This window comes from Candoia aspera, chromosome 7 (assembly GCF_035149785.1).
Source record: "Candoia aspera isolate rCanAsp1 chromosome 7, rCanAsp1.hap2, whole genome shotgun sequence".
NCBI lineage: Eukaryota > Metazoa > Chordata > Lepidosauria > Squamata > Boidae > Candoia > Candoia aspera.
The window spans coordinates 109780-124652 of NC_086159.1; the positions used below are offsets into that span (position 1 = coordinate 109780).

Below are 14873 nucleotides of genomic sequence, written 5' to 3' on the forward strand. Positions count from 1 at the left end.
GAAACCGTGTTAGACGACTTGGTGCTCACATTACAACCTGAACTTACCGGGAAAGTTAGTTTGTGAGGCTTCACAATACGGTATTCGTACGGTTAGGTCACCTATTATGAAAGACGGCAATGAACGCGGAATGGCTCCTGCATCGCATTCCCTCATCGCTGTAGAAAAAAAAACTACGCCCAACTAGGCAGCGGCGGGGCCGAACCTGGTCTGAGGAGCCCAACGGTTCACCCCCAGCACCCCGCACCCCCAGCACCCCGTCCCTCCCCGATCATCGGCCGCTATCCTCAGCCCTCGATCCCCCTCGGCCCCGGGGATTCCGCTTGCAGCAGCTGCTCCCGCGCAGCTTCGGGCTTTGTTCCCGGGAGGGCGGACTCCGAAAAGATGCCCGATCACAGATCGCCCGGGGAAGAACTCCGAGCCGGACAGGAATTCCTCGGGCTCGAGAGTTCTCCCTGCACGGCCAAGAGGGTTCCGAGAGCAATCAGGGGAGGGTCAACGCGGCCTGAGGATGCACAAGGAAAACCTGTTTGCGGAGTCCCTCGGCGGGCGAGGGAGCGACGCCCGACCCCCCAGCCTCCGCGTCTTCCAGGCCAGAGGGTCCCACGGAGGGCGGCGCAGCGCAGCAAAGCCGGACGAAGAAGGGCGCGGCACACCGCCTCGGGGGCTTTCCCCGTCCTGGGGCGTTCCGCGCCCCCCCATTCGGCTCCGGCCCTTCGCGGGTGCTGAGGGAGGCTGCAGGCGAAGGGAAGGGAGGTGCACGCCGTCCACGCGGAGGGAGAGGAGCCAGTCCCCCTCGCGAGAAGGGGAGGAAAAGGCTGGCCTCCCGGGGAGAAGGCCGCCCGCGGCCGGACGAATCTTCCCTCTTGCTCGGCGCCGGCGGGCCCCCGGGCAGACTCCACGCGGGCCGCCGGACGAGCGCTGGGGGCGGAGGCGGCGCCTGGGCCGGAAGCGTTCAGGGAAGGAGGGGCCGTTCCGCGAGTCTCAGAGCCGCAGAGGGCCGGCGGAAGCGCCTCGGCGAAGGGCCCCCGCCACCCCCGCGAGGACGCAGGAAGGGGCGGCCGCCCGCATCCGGGCCACCAATCCGACCGCTCTGTCGCCGCAGAGCTGCCCGCCATTGGCTGGGTGCTGGGGCGGCGCCTGCGCCCTGCGCTCCTTCTGGGCAGGCCGGCCTCCCGCCGCTCGGGCAAGATGGCGGCGGCGGCGGCGGCGTTTGAGGCGCCTGGGGGCGGCGGGGCGGCGGCAGCGGGAAAGATGCCCGGACGGCGATGATCCACGACGCGGCCGCCGCCTCCTCCTCCTCTTCCTCCTGCGGCGGTGGCGGCGGCTTCGCGGAGCTTCTCCGGCATGGCGCGCCTCGCCGACTACTTCGTGGTGGTCGCCTTCGGTCCGGGCAAGCGCGGTGAGCGGACGGGCGAGCGAGCGAGGGTGGACGGCCAGGCTGGGCGAGGGCCTCATGCTTCGGGCCTGGCGGGCGGGCGTGGGCTTCTCGCTCCGCCGCGAGCAGTCGAGAGCGGGCCGGGCTCTGGGTAACTTTCGGCCGCCGCCCGAGGAGGCTCCTCTCCGAGTAACGGACAGCCGTGGGTGCGGGCAGGCGGCGGCGGCGCTCCCCGGATGCGGGACGCTCGGCGAGGCAGCCGGCCCTTGCGGCGCTGGGCGGCTTTGGAGGCCTCTCGCGGTGCTGCCCGGAGGGCCCGGGGGCTTGGCGGGGCTTTCGCACGGAGGTGAGCGAGAGCGGCAGGACCCGGCGGGCGCTGCGAACAGCCCCTCGGTCGTGACTCCGATCGCCGCCCTTTGTGAAATGGGCAGCCAGTCCTGAGAGGCGTGCGGGGGGCTGCCCGTTTCTACCGGCGCGAGAGCCCTGGGAAGGACCGTTTTTCGGGCTGAAGCCTTTCTGAGCATCCGGTCCTAGGATCTCCTCCGCGGCTGCTGTTTACCGCACGACCAGGTTGCTGTTCTTTAGGTGCCCTTTGCGGCTAGTAAGCAAAATGGAGAAAGTGTGCAAGCTGCAGTCTGGGGGAGGAAAATACTTCAGCGCTGTCAGATGCCGATTAAATTGTTGTCTGGTGCAGTCCACGCTGTCTACTCTGATAGCAGCTTTCCAGGATCTCAGGTGAAGTAAGGTCTTCTTTGCCATGTGAGATTCCGTGCATATCTGACCTGGGACTTCTTGCTTCAAAAACATGGGCTGTCAAATCTCCTGTTTCGCATGCAATGCTTTCCTTGGAGGTCTCTGTGTTCTCTCATAATACTGGTACCGTCTTCATTGGGACACGTGTTCTGGGCAAGTAGACTATAGCTTTATGTGCAAGCCAACAGGATGGAGCACTTTTCAGTCCTTTGGCTATTAGAAAAATAGATTAAAAAGAACTGGTGATGATGAAGCACGAGTCAGTTATGTATGGCGCTGCGTGCTCTATATCCAGATTAATAAAGATCAGTGAGTATGACAGGACAGTCTCTAGTAAAATGACACAAATTATGTTTCTACTATACAGGCAAGGAACATTATGAAGGGAGGCTAATAATGGAACCAATTTTTTTTAAACTTTCCACTTTCCTCCTGTTGTGTCAGAAGCCTTTGCTGATATGCTGCAAATCACCCAAAAAGCTACTAGTTAATCCCAATCTACCTGCTGCCTAACCTTGGCCCAGTTTCATCTCAAAGTGGCTGTGAGGGGAAAAAGCAGATGCATTCCTATGCTGCTCTTAAGTTCCTCTGAAGAAGAGCGTGGTACAGCTCATGTGATAAGTAGTTGTTGGCCTGCTTGCACAGTATCTGGCAGGTTCAGCTTCCTGCTTGGTGAGGGAGGACAGGAAGGTGGGTGCATGGGAAGCAAGTGAGGACTTAGGGCAAAGATATTCTGTAACCACAAAAGGGGGAGGAAATGAGGCAATGCAAGAAATTCAGTTTTGTTATTAGCAACCAGGTTTAACATAGCAAAAGGTTGGAAAAGTGCACCACAACTTTCTTTGGATCAATAGTATTTAAAAGTGGGGGAATAGCATTTGCTGAAATACAGCGGCAAAAAATCTTCATTCATATATGGCCTCAGTTTTTTAGCTCTACCAATTCCTAATAGATACTTCTGTTTGTACAATTGCCTTTATAGAGAGAAATCTACAAAATTATGAACACTTCTTAAAATTACAAATTCAATTATATATTTCCAAATTATCCATTTTTGTACTTTCGTGCAGTTTCTGTTGCTATTTATTTCTTGCTTGGGGTTTTTTGTTTTTGTTCCTGGTATTTTGTTGATCACTGTATATTTAAAGAAATAAGGAAAAACAGCAATAACAAATAAGGAAAAAAATCTCCAGACATGTTGCAGGTAGAAGAATGTGAAACATTCTCTTTGCTAAGCCCAAGTGATTCTTTGGGCCTTGAGATTTGTGTTTTTAGCTCAGTGAATTCCTTCTGCTGACTTGTAGCCATGTCACCTAGATCTTACCCTCGGAAAGCCAGTCCTCAGTATGTCCTCAGGTTGGAGTAAGAGAACCTGCAGCTGCTACTGCTGCTGCTTTTCTAAATTCAGCCTTGGTTCCTCTGTATACTCTAGGTCTTGCTAAGCATTTGTAGCTCCATTGTCTTATTTTGATCCTAGAATAGATTTGGAGATGAGTGCTTCAATATTTTAGCTCTGATTCCTTAGGTTGCCTAAGCAGTTGCACAGGAATGAATGACACCTCGAATTCTGGTAATAGCAGAAGGACTTTGGGGGTTGGAGAGTATGTTTCTCAGTTTCTGCTCCATTCTAAAGAAGAAATTTGCACCTGAATATTTAAGAAAATAATAAAAGCAACTGTTAGGTTTGTGTTGTTGTTTTAGTGGAATGTCTTTTGGTTTTTTTTATTCTATAGATATGGTGTAAACTATCAGGTGTTTATGTGGAATTGACCGATTATGTGCTATCAGGTTGGTGTCAACTCTTAGCAACCACATAGATAGATTTTCTCCATGATGTTCTGTCCCCAACCTGATCCTTCAGGTTTTCTAGCAGGGACCCCATTGCCACAGTAACAGAGTTCATCCACCTTACAGCTGGTCATCCTCTTTCCTTCACCTTTCCCAGCACTAGAGACTTTCCTAGAGAGCTAGGTCTTCACATAATGTATCCAAAGTAGGATAATTTGAGCCTGGTCATTTGTGCCTTGAATCAGACTTCTGGGTTGATTGGTTTGATGATCCATTTTTTTGTTTTATTGGCTGTCCACAGTATTCTCCAGAGTCTTCTCCAACACCAAAGTTCAAAAGCATCAATACTCTTCCTGTCCTGCTTCTTCAAAGTCCAGCTTTCACTTCCATAGAGTGTCACAGGGAATAAACTGACTGTGTGATTCTAATTTTTGTAGGTTTAGACACATCACAGCATCTGAATATCTTTTCCAAGGACTTCTTGACTGCTTGTTCCTTCACTGTTGACAGTTGATCCTAAAAGGCAGAAGCTATATACCACTTTGATATCTTCAATATCAGTTCTAAGGCTGATTGTTGTGCCTATTGTCATTAGTTTGGTCTCAGTCCCACTTTTTTCACTGTGCTCTCTTGATTTTTATTACTAGAGCTTGCAGATCCTTTGCGTTTTTGGCTATGAGGGTCGTGTCATCAGCATAATGCAGATTATTGGTGTTTCTTCCTCCAGTTTTAAAACCATGCTCATCTTCTTCCAATCCAACTTCCCTTAATATATATTCAACATATAGGTTGAATAAATAAGGGGAGGGGGTTATACAGTCTTGTTGTACTCCTTTACCAACCTGGAGCTGGTCTGTTTCGCCTCTTGCTGTCCGTACTGTGGCTTTCTGACCTATATATACGTTTCTCATGAGGATGATATGTTCTGGGATTCCTATTTTTCTGAGTATATTCCACAGCTTGATGTGCTTGATTATAGAAAGGCCTTTGATTGTGTCAATGAAGCACATACTGACTTCTTTTGGGTATTATTTGGCTTTTTCAATTATTCAGCATGCATCAGCAATAGTGTCTCATGGTCTAAAGCCAGCTTGAACCTCTGGCATCTCCCTTTCTACGTAGGGTTCTAATCTGTGTTGGATGATCCTAAGCATTATTTTGCTAGCCTGTGAAATAAAAAATATCATATAATAGTTTGCACCCTCTGTTAAGGCTCCTTTCTTTGGTATTGGTACGTAGACTGATCTCTTCCAATCTGTTGGCCACTGTCATTCTCCAGATTTGCTGGTGTAGCTTGATTAGAACCTTTACCGATTCTTCTTCTGTTGCTTGCCATATTTCAGTGGGTATTGCATCAGTTCCTGTAGCCATTCAACTTGGTAATTTATTTATTTATTTTTATTTATCAATCAAATTTGTCACCACCCATCTCCTCCCACCAGAGGGACTCTGGGCAGTTTACAATAAAAGTAGTCAGTTAAAACAATGGGCATAAAATACAAATACAATAAATAAAATGTAATTACAATTAACAATAATTATTAAAATAAAAATAAAATCCAAGTGGCAGAAAGGTCTAATTCAGTCCATGTGTGTGAGAAGTGCTCTAAGGCACTAGCCATCCCTAAGCGTAACTGCTCCCCTCCCCACCCCAAGCAAGGCAGCAGAGCCAAGTCTTCAGGTTCCTCCAGAAGGCCAGGAGTGATGGGGTTAACCTCACTTCTGAGGGCAGGATGTTCCAGAGGGCAGGAGCTACTGCAGAGAAGGCCTGCTTCCTGGACCCCGCCAAACGGAGTTCTCTTACTGACAGGGTCCACAACATACCCTTTCTGTATGATCAGGTGGGATGGGCTGATGTAATGGGGAAGAGGCAGAATGTTGATCTACAGTAACTTCTAGTACTAGAGGTTCTTATAAGTAACGAATATGTTCTAAGATATCTTAGATGTTGGCATCTCTACTGTACATTATTTCAGTGGAATCCTTGGTGCTCTCTGAGCTTGGTTGTTTGCTTGCAGACATTTCATTACCCAACTAGGTAGCATCAGTGCTACTGAGTGTGGGGTTTGCTCCCTGTTTATAGTAGTATATAAACTAGATAGATTCTATGTTTCTATGTGTCAGCCATGTTATCTCTATGTGTTCGTGTATCAGCCATCAATAGACACATAGAGATAAACCACATTTACACACCATTCAAAAGAGAATAAAAAAGCTAAGGAAAGAAAAAGACCAGAACACCAGCAGCCAACACCCAGATAAACAATGATTAACCAGACAAACAAGCAGAAAACAATACCTTAATCAAGGAATTACTGAGGAGAAAACCACACTCCCACTAACACAGGCAGTGCAAGCTACTGTATATAAACAGTCAATGGGAAAGCAGGCAGGGAGGGTTGCAAGTTGTTCCTGCCACTTTTTCTCCCAAGGAGCCCTGCTACGGAATAGGGATTTCATACTCTGTACCACACACTCACACCGCAGCACCCCCTCTCTCAGACCACTTGCTCTGTGCCACAGCAACCCATCCCCAGCCTGCCTCACTCAGTAGTACTCACCTGCTTGTGAACTGCCCAGGACTTGCAACATCCTGCTGGCTTCCTCACTGACTTTGCTTGTGGGAAGCCAGCAGGAAGTCGCTAGTCATGGTCATATGAGGTCCTTGCTTAATAACCTGTGATCCTTGCTCAATGACAGCAACAGGGACTGCTGGGATTGCCATTGTTAAGCAGTGCAGTCACGTGATGTTGTGCTTACAGGTGCCATCGCTTAGTGACAGAAACTCCAGTCCAAATTACCATCATTAAACAAGGACTACCTATACTCCTTCCCAGGGCCAGCTCTAGGCTAAGGTTGAGTAGGAACTGGCCTGGGGTGCCAAATTTTAGGAGTTGCGAAAATGGAAAAGTCTTCAGAAAAGCACAATAAAAAGTGAAAAGCGGTAACAATGCAGTCTCTGAGCCAACGTCTCTGCTCAAGGGTTAAATATAATTTTGCAGAATTGTTGCCATTTGACAACAATGGGTGCTGATGTAACTAAACTTACTTACTGTGTAAATAGGGTGAAAATGTCCCAGGAAAAAAAAACATTGTCCAGGGCTGAAAAGAATAAGTGTAAAGCTCAGAAACCTGAAGAAAAAAAGAAACAAGAAGGCCTTTTTGAGACTCCTATTAAAATCGGAAAATGAGCCAAACCATAGGAGGTGCCAGAATATGACTTTGTCTAGGGTGCCAAAATATCTAGAGCCGGCCCTGCTCCTTCCACCTTTGTTTGATTTCCTTTAAATCAGTTACTATCTGTCCATTGGTGTCCTTTAGCCTACCAATTCGAGACTGGAACCTCCTTTGGAGTTCAGAGATCTTTGAAAGACTTTCCTTGGTTTTCCATGCCTGTTTCTATCTTCAGTGTTTTTACAGATGTTGTAGTACTGCTTCTTGTCTCTTCTAACAGCTCTCTGAAACTCTTTAAGTTCCTTTCTGAGATTTTTGTCTTTCTTGGCTTTGGCTTCTCTTCTCCACAATTTCCATGGTTTGTTCTGACATCCAGTTTGCTTTCTTCTGTTTCTTCATTTTTGGCAGTCTCTTTTCACATTCATCCTTAACAACTTAAGTTCATTGTATAATTACTCTGGTTCTCTATCAGTGAGAATCAGGACTGCAGTGTGATTCCTGATGTTCTCCTTGAAGATGGTCGGTATATGTTCAAGGTCATATCATGGAAACTGACTGGCTTTCTTTTTCTTCTTCTTTAGCTTAACTTGGAACTTGCACATGAGCAGTTCATAATCTGTTCCACAGTCAGCACCTGACAATGTCTTTGACACTATAATTTTGCTCCTCCACCTCCTTTTAGCAATAATATAGTCAATTTGATTTCTATATACTCCATCTGGTGATGTCCATGTATAGAGGCGTTGTTTTCGTTGTTTGAAAGTGTTAGCTATGAAGAAATAATTGTGGTGGCAGAAATTGATAAGTTGCTTTCCTGCTCATTTTATTGATTGATTGATTGATTGATTGATTGATTGATTGATTTCATTTCATTTCATTTCATTTCATTTCATTTCATTTCTGTAGCCACCCATCTCAACAAGTGACTCTGGCCAGCTTTGGTTTCCTAAGCCATACAGTCCAACTACATTTTGCTCTTTCATGTTTCCAACTTTGGCATTAGGTCTCCAGTCCCAAGCAGCACATCTAGCTTGCATGTTCTGTTGATTTCAAATTGAAATTGACCATAGAAGTCATCAACCTCCTCTTCTTCTGCATTGGTGGTTGGAGCATATACTTGAACAATCATCATATTAAAGAGTTGTCCACGAAGTCTGATCGATACTATTCTGTCATTGATTGCATTGTAGGCAAGTGCTGTTCTTGCTATACCCTTCCTAACTATATATAAAAGCAATGCCATTCCTTCGTTGTGAGTAATAAACAGTGTGATCTTCTGACTGAAAGTGTCCGATCCCAGTCCATGTCATGAGTGCCGTTGAGCTGAAGACATCAGCACAACGGCACACATGACAATAACGAGGAAGCAGAGGAAGGGGCTCAAGATAAGCATAGCACGCACAACAACAGCCACAGACTCTAGCCGGAGGAAGCAGCTATCAGCTCACAAAGGAGAAAGAAGAAAAGACAAAGGCTAAGCGGATCGCGAGGCACACCTAAGCTATTAGCACAAGCGCAACGGAGATCGCCCAGCTGACGGCAATCACCGGCTGAATGAGGAAACCGATGATGGGCGATCCCGGGGCACCAGCTGGGGCCTCGCAACCCTTCACCTACCGGCAAGACAGCATGCAGGACAAAGGGGTGATGACGTAACCCAGGGTGAGGGGGCGCTGACCGGCGCGGGGTATTTAAACCCCGCACCGGCGCGCTCCTCTCACTCTCAGCTTTTTTCGCAACTGACACTACGTATGAAATAAACCAGAACCTGCTCTCCTAGGAATCAGCGTCTGTGTTTTACTCTGTGGTAGGCAGTGCATGACATAAAGCTGAGAGTCACAAACTCAGCCTCGCCGAGCCCCACCGGACAACGAGCCGCGGGAGGAATAGACGGCGAGAAGACCACGAGCGATGAGGCCGACGCGTCGCGGCCAAAGCGGGCGAACTGCACGGCAAGAAGCGGAGGAGGACCGATCGAGGCCAGAGGCACCGCGGACCCCAGGAGCCACGGACACCCGCCCGGCCCACCCCGAGCCTAAGCTCCAACCCCAGAGGGAGACAGCGGCGGGGGCGACCCGGCCACGGGAGGGAGCAACATACCTCCCGAGACCAGCGGAGACCCCCCCGCCCCACATCGCACCCCAGCCACGGGCGCGGAGCGTCAGCCCAACTGCGGCAAGCACGGTGGAGGACGGAGAGGCAACCCAGCCGACGCACTCCCAAACGGAGGAAGCGGACCCGCGGACGGGACTGCCTGAACCCCACCAGCGGCTCAACCCGGCGGACACACCGATAGACCCGACCCCAGCTGCGGCGCGGATTTCGGACGGGGAAGCGCAAGCCAGACTCGCAGCCATGGAGGCCCAGCTACAGGACCTCAGGACCATGCTGCAATCGCTGATGTCCCCGGCGCCGCCCAACGACGTTCCCGTGCAGGCCCACACCCCGAGCGGGTCGTCGCACCACCATGGGCCAAATGCTGATCAACAAGCGGCCCAAGCGGACGAAGCCAGGAGTCGGGAAGCGAGAGGAGGGGACTCACACAACGCCCGGGCCCCAAAGGACTTCCCCATCTTCTTCGACGGGAACCCCGCGAAACTGTCGTTCTTCATTACGAACGCCAGGGAGTTCATGGGGCGGCACGGACACTCTTTTAACTCCGAAGCGGACAAGATCGCAGCCGTGGCGATCAAACTACAAGACCGGGCGGCGGACTGGTACGTCCAAATGTACGAGTCCAACTTCCCCGCCCTCTCGGACTTCCATGCTTTCATTACCGAGATGAAGCGCTACTTTGAGGACCCACTAGCCAAAGAGAGGGCTAAAAGCGCACTCCAAAGCCTCAAACAGGGCGCACGCACTGTCCCAGACTACGCCCTCGAATTTAAAGCCCTAGCAGGGAAGACCAACGACTGGTCCGAGACCACCCTGCTAGAAATGTTTAAAAGGGGGCTCAACCGCGAAGTACTTCAATGGGCTCTCTACCGGGACGATCCGGAGACTCTGCACGGCTGGATCCACCTCGCGGGGAAAGCAGAGCACGCGCACCGCACCTTCCTAATGGCAACGACGGAAGACAAAACCAACACCTACCCAAAGGTACCCGCGCCACACGTGGGGACAGCCGGTCCCACATATCCAAGGAAGAAATTTACTCGCGGGCCCTGCGGGAGGTGTGGGAAAATGGGGCACAAAACGGCAGAGTGCTTCTCCAGCCGAACCCCAGCGAGCGCTCCTCAACCTGCACTGAAACCTAGCCTCAAACCAACGAACCCGCCACCCCCCCCACCGCCGAATGACCGGAGCCACAGCGACACCGGACGAAGGCTGGGACGCCCACTGGGGGGGAGAGGATGCCATAGACCCAGACCAGCCGGCGGGAAACGCTCCCAGCCTGCCTTAAAACGCGCCGCGAGGCAGGGGTGGGACAGAGGCGCGGATCACTTCGACAGAGCGGCGAAAGCTCCGTAATAATGGCGGCAATCAAGCTCTCTGGGGGCAACGGAGCCACCACGGCCGCGGCACTAGTGGACTCGGGGTGCTCGAAAAACCTGATCCACCCCGACATAGTCGCAAAACTCACCCTACGCTGCCTCCCCCTCCCCACGCCGCTGGCATTTCACTAGCTGGACGGCTCAACAGCGGGAGGGACACCAGCCACGATGCAGACCGAGCCGGTTACCCTACAAATGGGTACCCACACCGAACGAACATCGTTCGTGGTAACCCACATAGGACGGCCCATCGTAGTCTTGGGGATACCATGGCTCGCAACAAACAACCCGCGCATCGACTGGGCGACCCGCACCTTCCGATTCGACGACGGCGAGTACCGGGCGCCAGTTCCGGCAGGCAGGACCAACCCCACGGTGGGACGAGCAGAGGCGGCAACCCAGGACAACACAACTACCCCAGAAGACCTACCGGAGCAATACGCTGACTTCTCAGAGGTCTTCGGAGAGGCGGAAGCTGATCAACTACCCCCCCACTGCAAGACGGACTGCAGGATTGACCTGCTGCCCGATGTCCCCTTACCTAGGCCGAAGATTTACTCGATGACCCCGAAGGAGATGGCAACCCTCCGGGAGTTCATCGACAAAAACCTAGAGAGGGGATTCATAGAGCCGGCATGCTCACCGGTCGGAGCGCCCGTCCTATTCCGAGAGAAAAAGGACGGCAGCCTACGGCTCTGCACCGACTACCGGGGCCTCAATGCAGCTTCCCTATCCAATAAATACCCCTTACCCCTCGTGAAAGACATGCTCGCCCACCTGTCCACGGGCAGAGTATTCTCCAAGCTGGACCTTCGCGAGGCGTACTACCGGATCCGAATCAGGGAGGGGGACGAATGGAAAACGGCGTTCAACTGCCCCCTAGGCGCCTTTCAGTACAAAGTGCTGCCATTCGGACTAGCAGGGGCCCCGGGGGTATTCATGCAGCTCATCAATGAGGTTCTGCATGAGCACCTGTTCAAAGGGGTCCTGGTCTACATAGACGACGTCCTCATCTACTCCAAAACGCACGAGGAACACGTGACCCTAGTCAGACAAGTCCTCGACAAGCTAAAACGGGCGAAACTCTATGCCAAACCCTCAAAGTGCGAATTCCATAAAGCACGCCTAGACTACCTGGGGTACCGAATCTCCGGAGAAGGCATAGAGATGGACCCCGCAAAAGTCGAGGTGGTGGTGAACTGGGAACGCCCCCGTAACAGGCGCCAACTCCAGAGCTTCCTCGGCTTCGCGAATTTTTACAGGTCATTCGCCTGGGGGTTCGCGGAGATAGCCCTCCCCCTAACAGACCTCCTCAAGACTAAAGGGGTGGGGGACACACGACGCGCCAAGAACCCGGGCACAGTACTAAATTGGACTCCCGCGTGCCAAACCGCATTCAACAGGCTGAAAGCGCTGTTCACCACAGAGCCAATCCTCGCGCACCCGGACCCAGAACGGCCGTTCGTGGTCCAAGCCGACGCCTCAGACTTCTCCCTGGGGGCCATCCTACTCCAAAAGGACTCCACAGGAGTCCTGAAACCATGCACCTACCTGTCGAGGAAATTCTCTGAGACAGAAAGGCGCTGGCACGTCTGGGAGAAGGAAGCCTTCGCGGTGAAATCGGCGTTGGAAACATGGAGGCACCTACTGGAAGGAGCCACCCAACCATTCGAGGTCTGGACAGACCACCGGAACCTCGAGGCCCTCCGAACGCCCAGACGCCTCAGCCCAAAACAGGTCAGATGGGCCCAATTCTTCAGCTACTTCAACTTTCAGCTGAAGTTCATGCCGGGCAAAAAGAACTTCCTAGCTGACGCCCTCTCCCGACTGCCCCAAGACGAGGAGCCCTCCCCAGACATGATCGGGACGGTCCTATCCGCTTCCCAGCTGGGGATGGCGGTGACCACCCGGAGCGGCGCTCGGAGGCAACCCAACCCCACGGCACAACCGACGGTGGGGCAACCAGTAACCAGACGGCGCCAACCGCAACTGCCAGGGGGGATACGCGCAGACCTCACTGCCGCCCTCAAAACCGACCCTTGGCTCCTAGCAAACCCCGACAAGGTGACGATGGCACAGGACCTGGCATGGGGGGAAGGCAGAATATATGTCCCAGACTCGCAACGCCAGGCGATCTTGCACAGATCCCACGACGCCAAGCAAGCGGGACATTTCAGGTTCCTGAAGACCCTGCACCTCACACGACGCCAATTCTGGTGGCCCGCGCTGAGACGGGACGTGAAAGCCTATGTAGCGTCCTGCCCGACATGCGCCAGGGCCAAACGGGCACCAGGTAAGCCCCCGGGACTTTTACAAAAGGTGGCGGAGCCCTCCCGCCCATGGGAGGAAATCTCCATGGATTTCATAGTAGATCTCCCACCCAGCCAGAAGAAAACGGCCATTTGGGTGGTGAAAGACTACTTTTCGAAACAAGCCCACTTCATCCCCTGCTCATCGGTCCCGTCCGCCCAACAACTAGCCAAACTCTTCCTGATACATGTGTACAGGTTACACGGATGTCCCGCACGCGTGGTGACCGACAGGGGCACACAATTCACCTCGAAATTCTGGCGGGCCTTCCTAAAGCTGACGGGGACCCAACAAGCCCTATCCACGGCCTGGCACCCCCAGACGGACGGAGCCACAGAGGTCCTCAATGCCACCCTAGAACAATTCATACGCTCATACACAAACTACCACCAAGACGACTGGGTCGAACTCCCGTTTGCGGAAGTCGCATATAATAACGCCGTCCACACGAGCACAGGGAAAACCCCGTTCGAAGTAGTCTCGGGGCGCGACTTTGTCCCCATACCGGAGCTACCGCAACCCCCGGGACCCCAAGTGGATGCTAGTGACTGGGGATGGAAGATTGCGGAATCGTGGCCAATAATCACGGCAGCGCTGAAGGAAGCACAGGCGGCCTACAAAGAGCAGGCCGACAAGCACCGGCGCCAGCAACTGACGTTCCAGGCAGGGGATATGGTCTACCTGTCCACCAAATTCCTGAAGTCACCTCAACCCTCGAAAAAACTGGGGCCTAAGTATATCGGGCCGCTTCGAGTAACACAGATAGTGAACCCGGTGGCAATACACCTGGACCTGCCGCACAATCTACGGAGACTCCACCCGGTATTTCACACCAGCCTCCTGAAACCTGCAACCACCTCTCGATGGCACCCGAGCATGCCACTGCCCTCCCCAGTGATGATCGACGGCCAACAACATTTTGAAGTAAGAGACATACTCGACTCTCGCCGTCAACGGGGAATATTACACTATTTAGTAAGGTGGAAACACTTCCCCCACCCAGAATGGGTGGCGGCGCAACACGTCGCGCCAGACCTGACCCGGGCATTCCACCGGACGTACCCCGACAAGCCAAAGGGGCGACAAGCCGAACCGGCCCCTGAACACCCTTTTCCCCGCGGGCCCCCCCCGCCAACCGCGCCCCCAGGAGAAAGGGCCCCCCAAGCCCGCGACTTGGGTAGACCTCCCTCCCCCCGGGACTCACCCTCCCCCTGCCCCGGGCCCACGAGGGAGTGACATTGGTCACCTGTGCATGCCTGGGGGCAACGCCCAGGATGCACACATAACAATGACGACGCACTTGGAAAAAAGATAAGGGCCCTACCTGGAGCTGAAAAGCACCCGACCAGCCACGCCTCTTTCCTCGCCAAACTGAGCCAAACAAGCAGGGTGTGGCCGGAGCATGCACACGCCCAGGGTGTGGTCGGGGCATGCGCATTGGGAACACACCCTAGATGGACACGAGGTAGAGGGCGGAACAAAGGGAGGGGCGAAAACACTCCGGCGGGAAATTTAAAAAAAAAAAAAATTGACAGCTCTCCTGGTAAAAAACCGGAAGGCCGGGGGGGGGGCACTATTCGGACAGGGGGCAGTATGTCATGAGTGCCGTTGAGCTGAAGACATCAGCACAACGGCACACATGACAATAACGAGGAAGCAGAGGAAGGGGCTCAAGATAAGCATAGCACGCACAACAACAGCCACAGACTCTAGCCGGAGGAAGCAGCCATCAGCTCACAAAGGAGAAAGAAGAAAAGACAAAGGCTAAGCGGATCGCGAGGCACACCCAAGCTATTAGCACAAGCGCAACGGAGATCGCCCAGCTGACGGCAATCACCGGCTGAATGAGGAAACCAATGATGGGCGATCCCGGGGCACCAGCTGGGGCCTCGCAACCCTTCACCTACCGGCAAGACAGCATGCAGGACAAAGGGGTGATGACGTAACCCAGGGTGAGGGGGCGCTGACCGGCGCGG

General features: G+C 52.9%; 1 protein-coding gene across 7 annotated transcripts in view; it reads left to right on the plus strand.

Annotated features, from left to right (window-relative positions):
• The first annotated feature begins 1240 nt into the window (after positions 1–1240).
• SBF1 (SET binding factor 1) overlaps positions 1241–14873 on the plus strand; it is a 145284-nt gene continuing 131651 nt past the window's right edge. For all 7 annotated transcript variants that reach the window (XM_063308726.1, XM_063308729.1, XM_063308730.1 and 4 more), the window contains exon 1: positions 1241–1402. In XM_063308726.1, the coding sequence (XP_063164796.1) occupies positions 1348–1402 (55 nt within the window). In that variant the 5' untranslated portion in view covers positions 1241–1347. The remainder of the gene's footprint in view (positions 1403–14873) is intronic.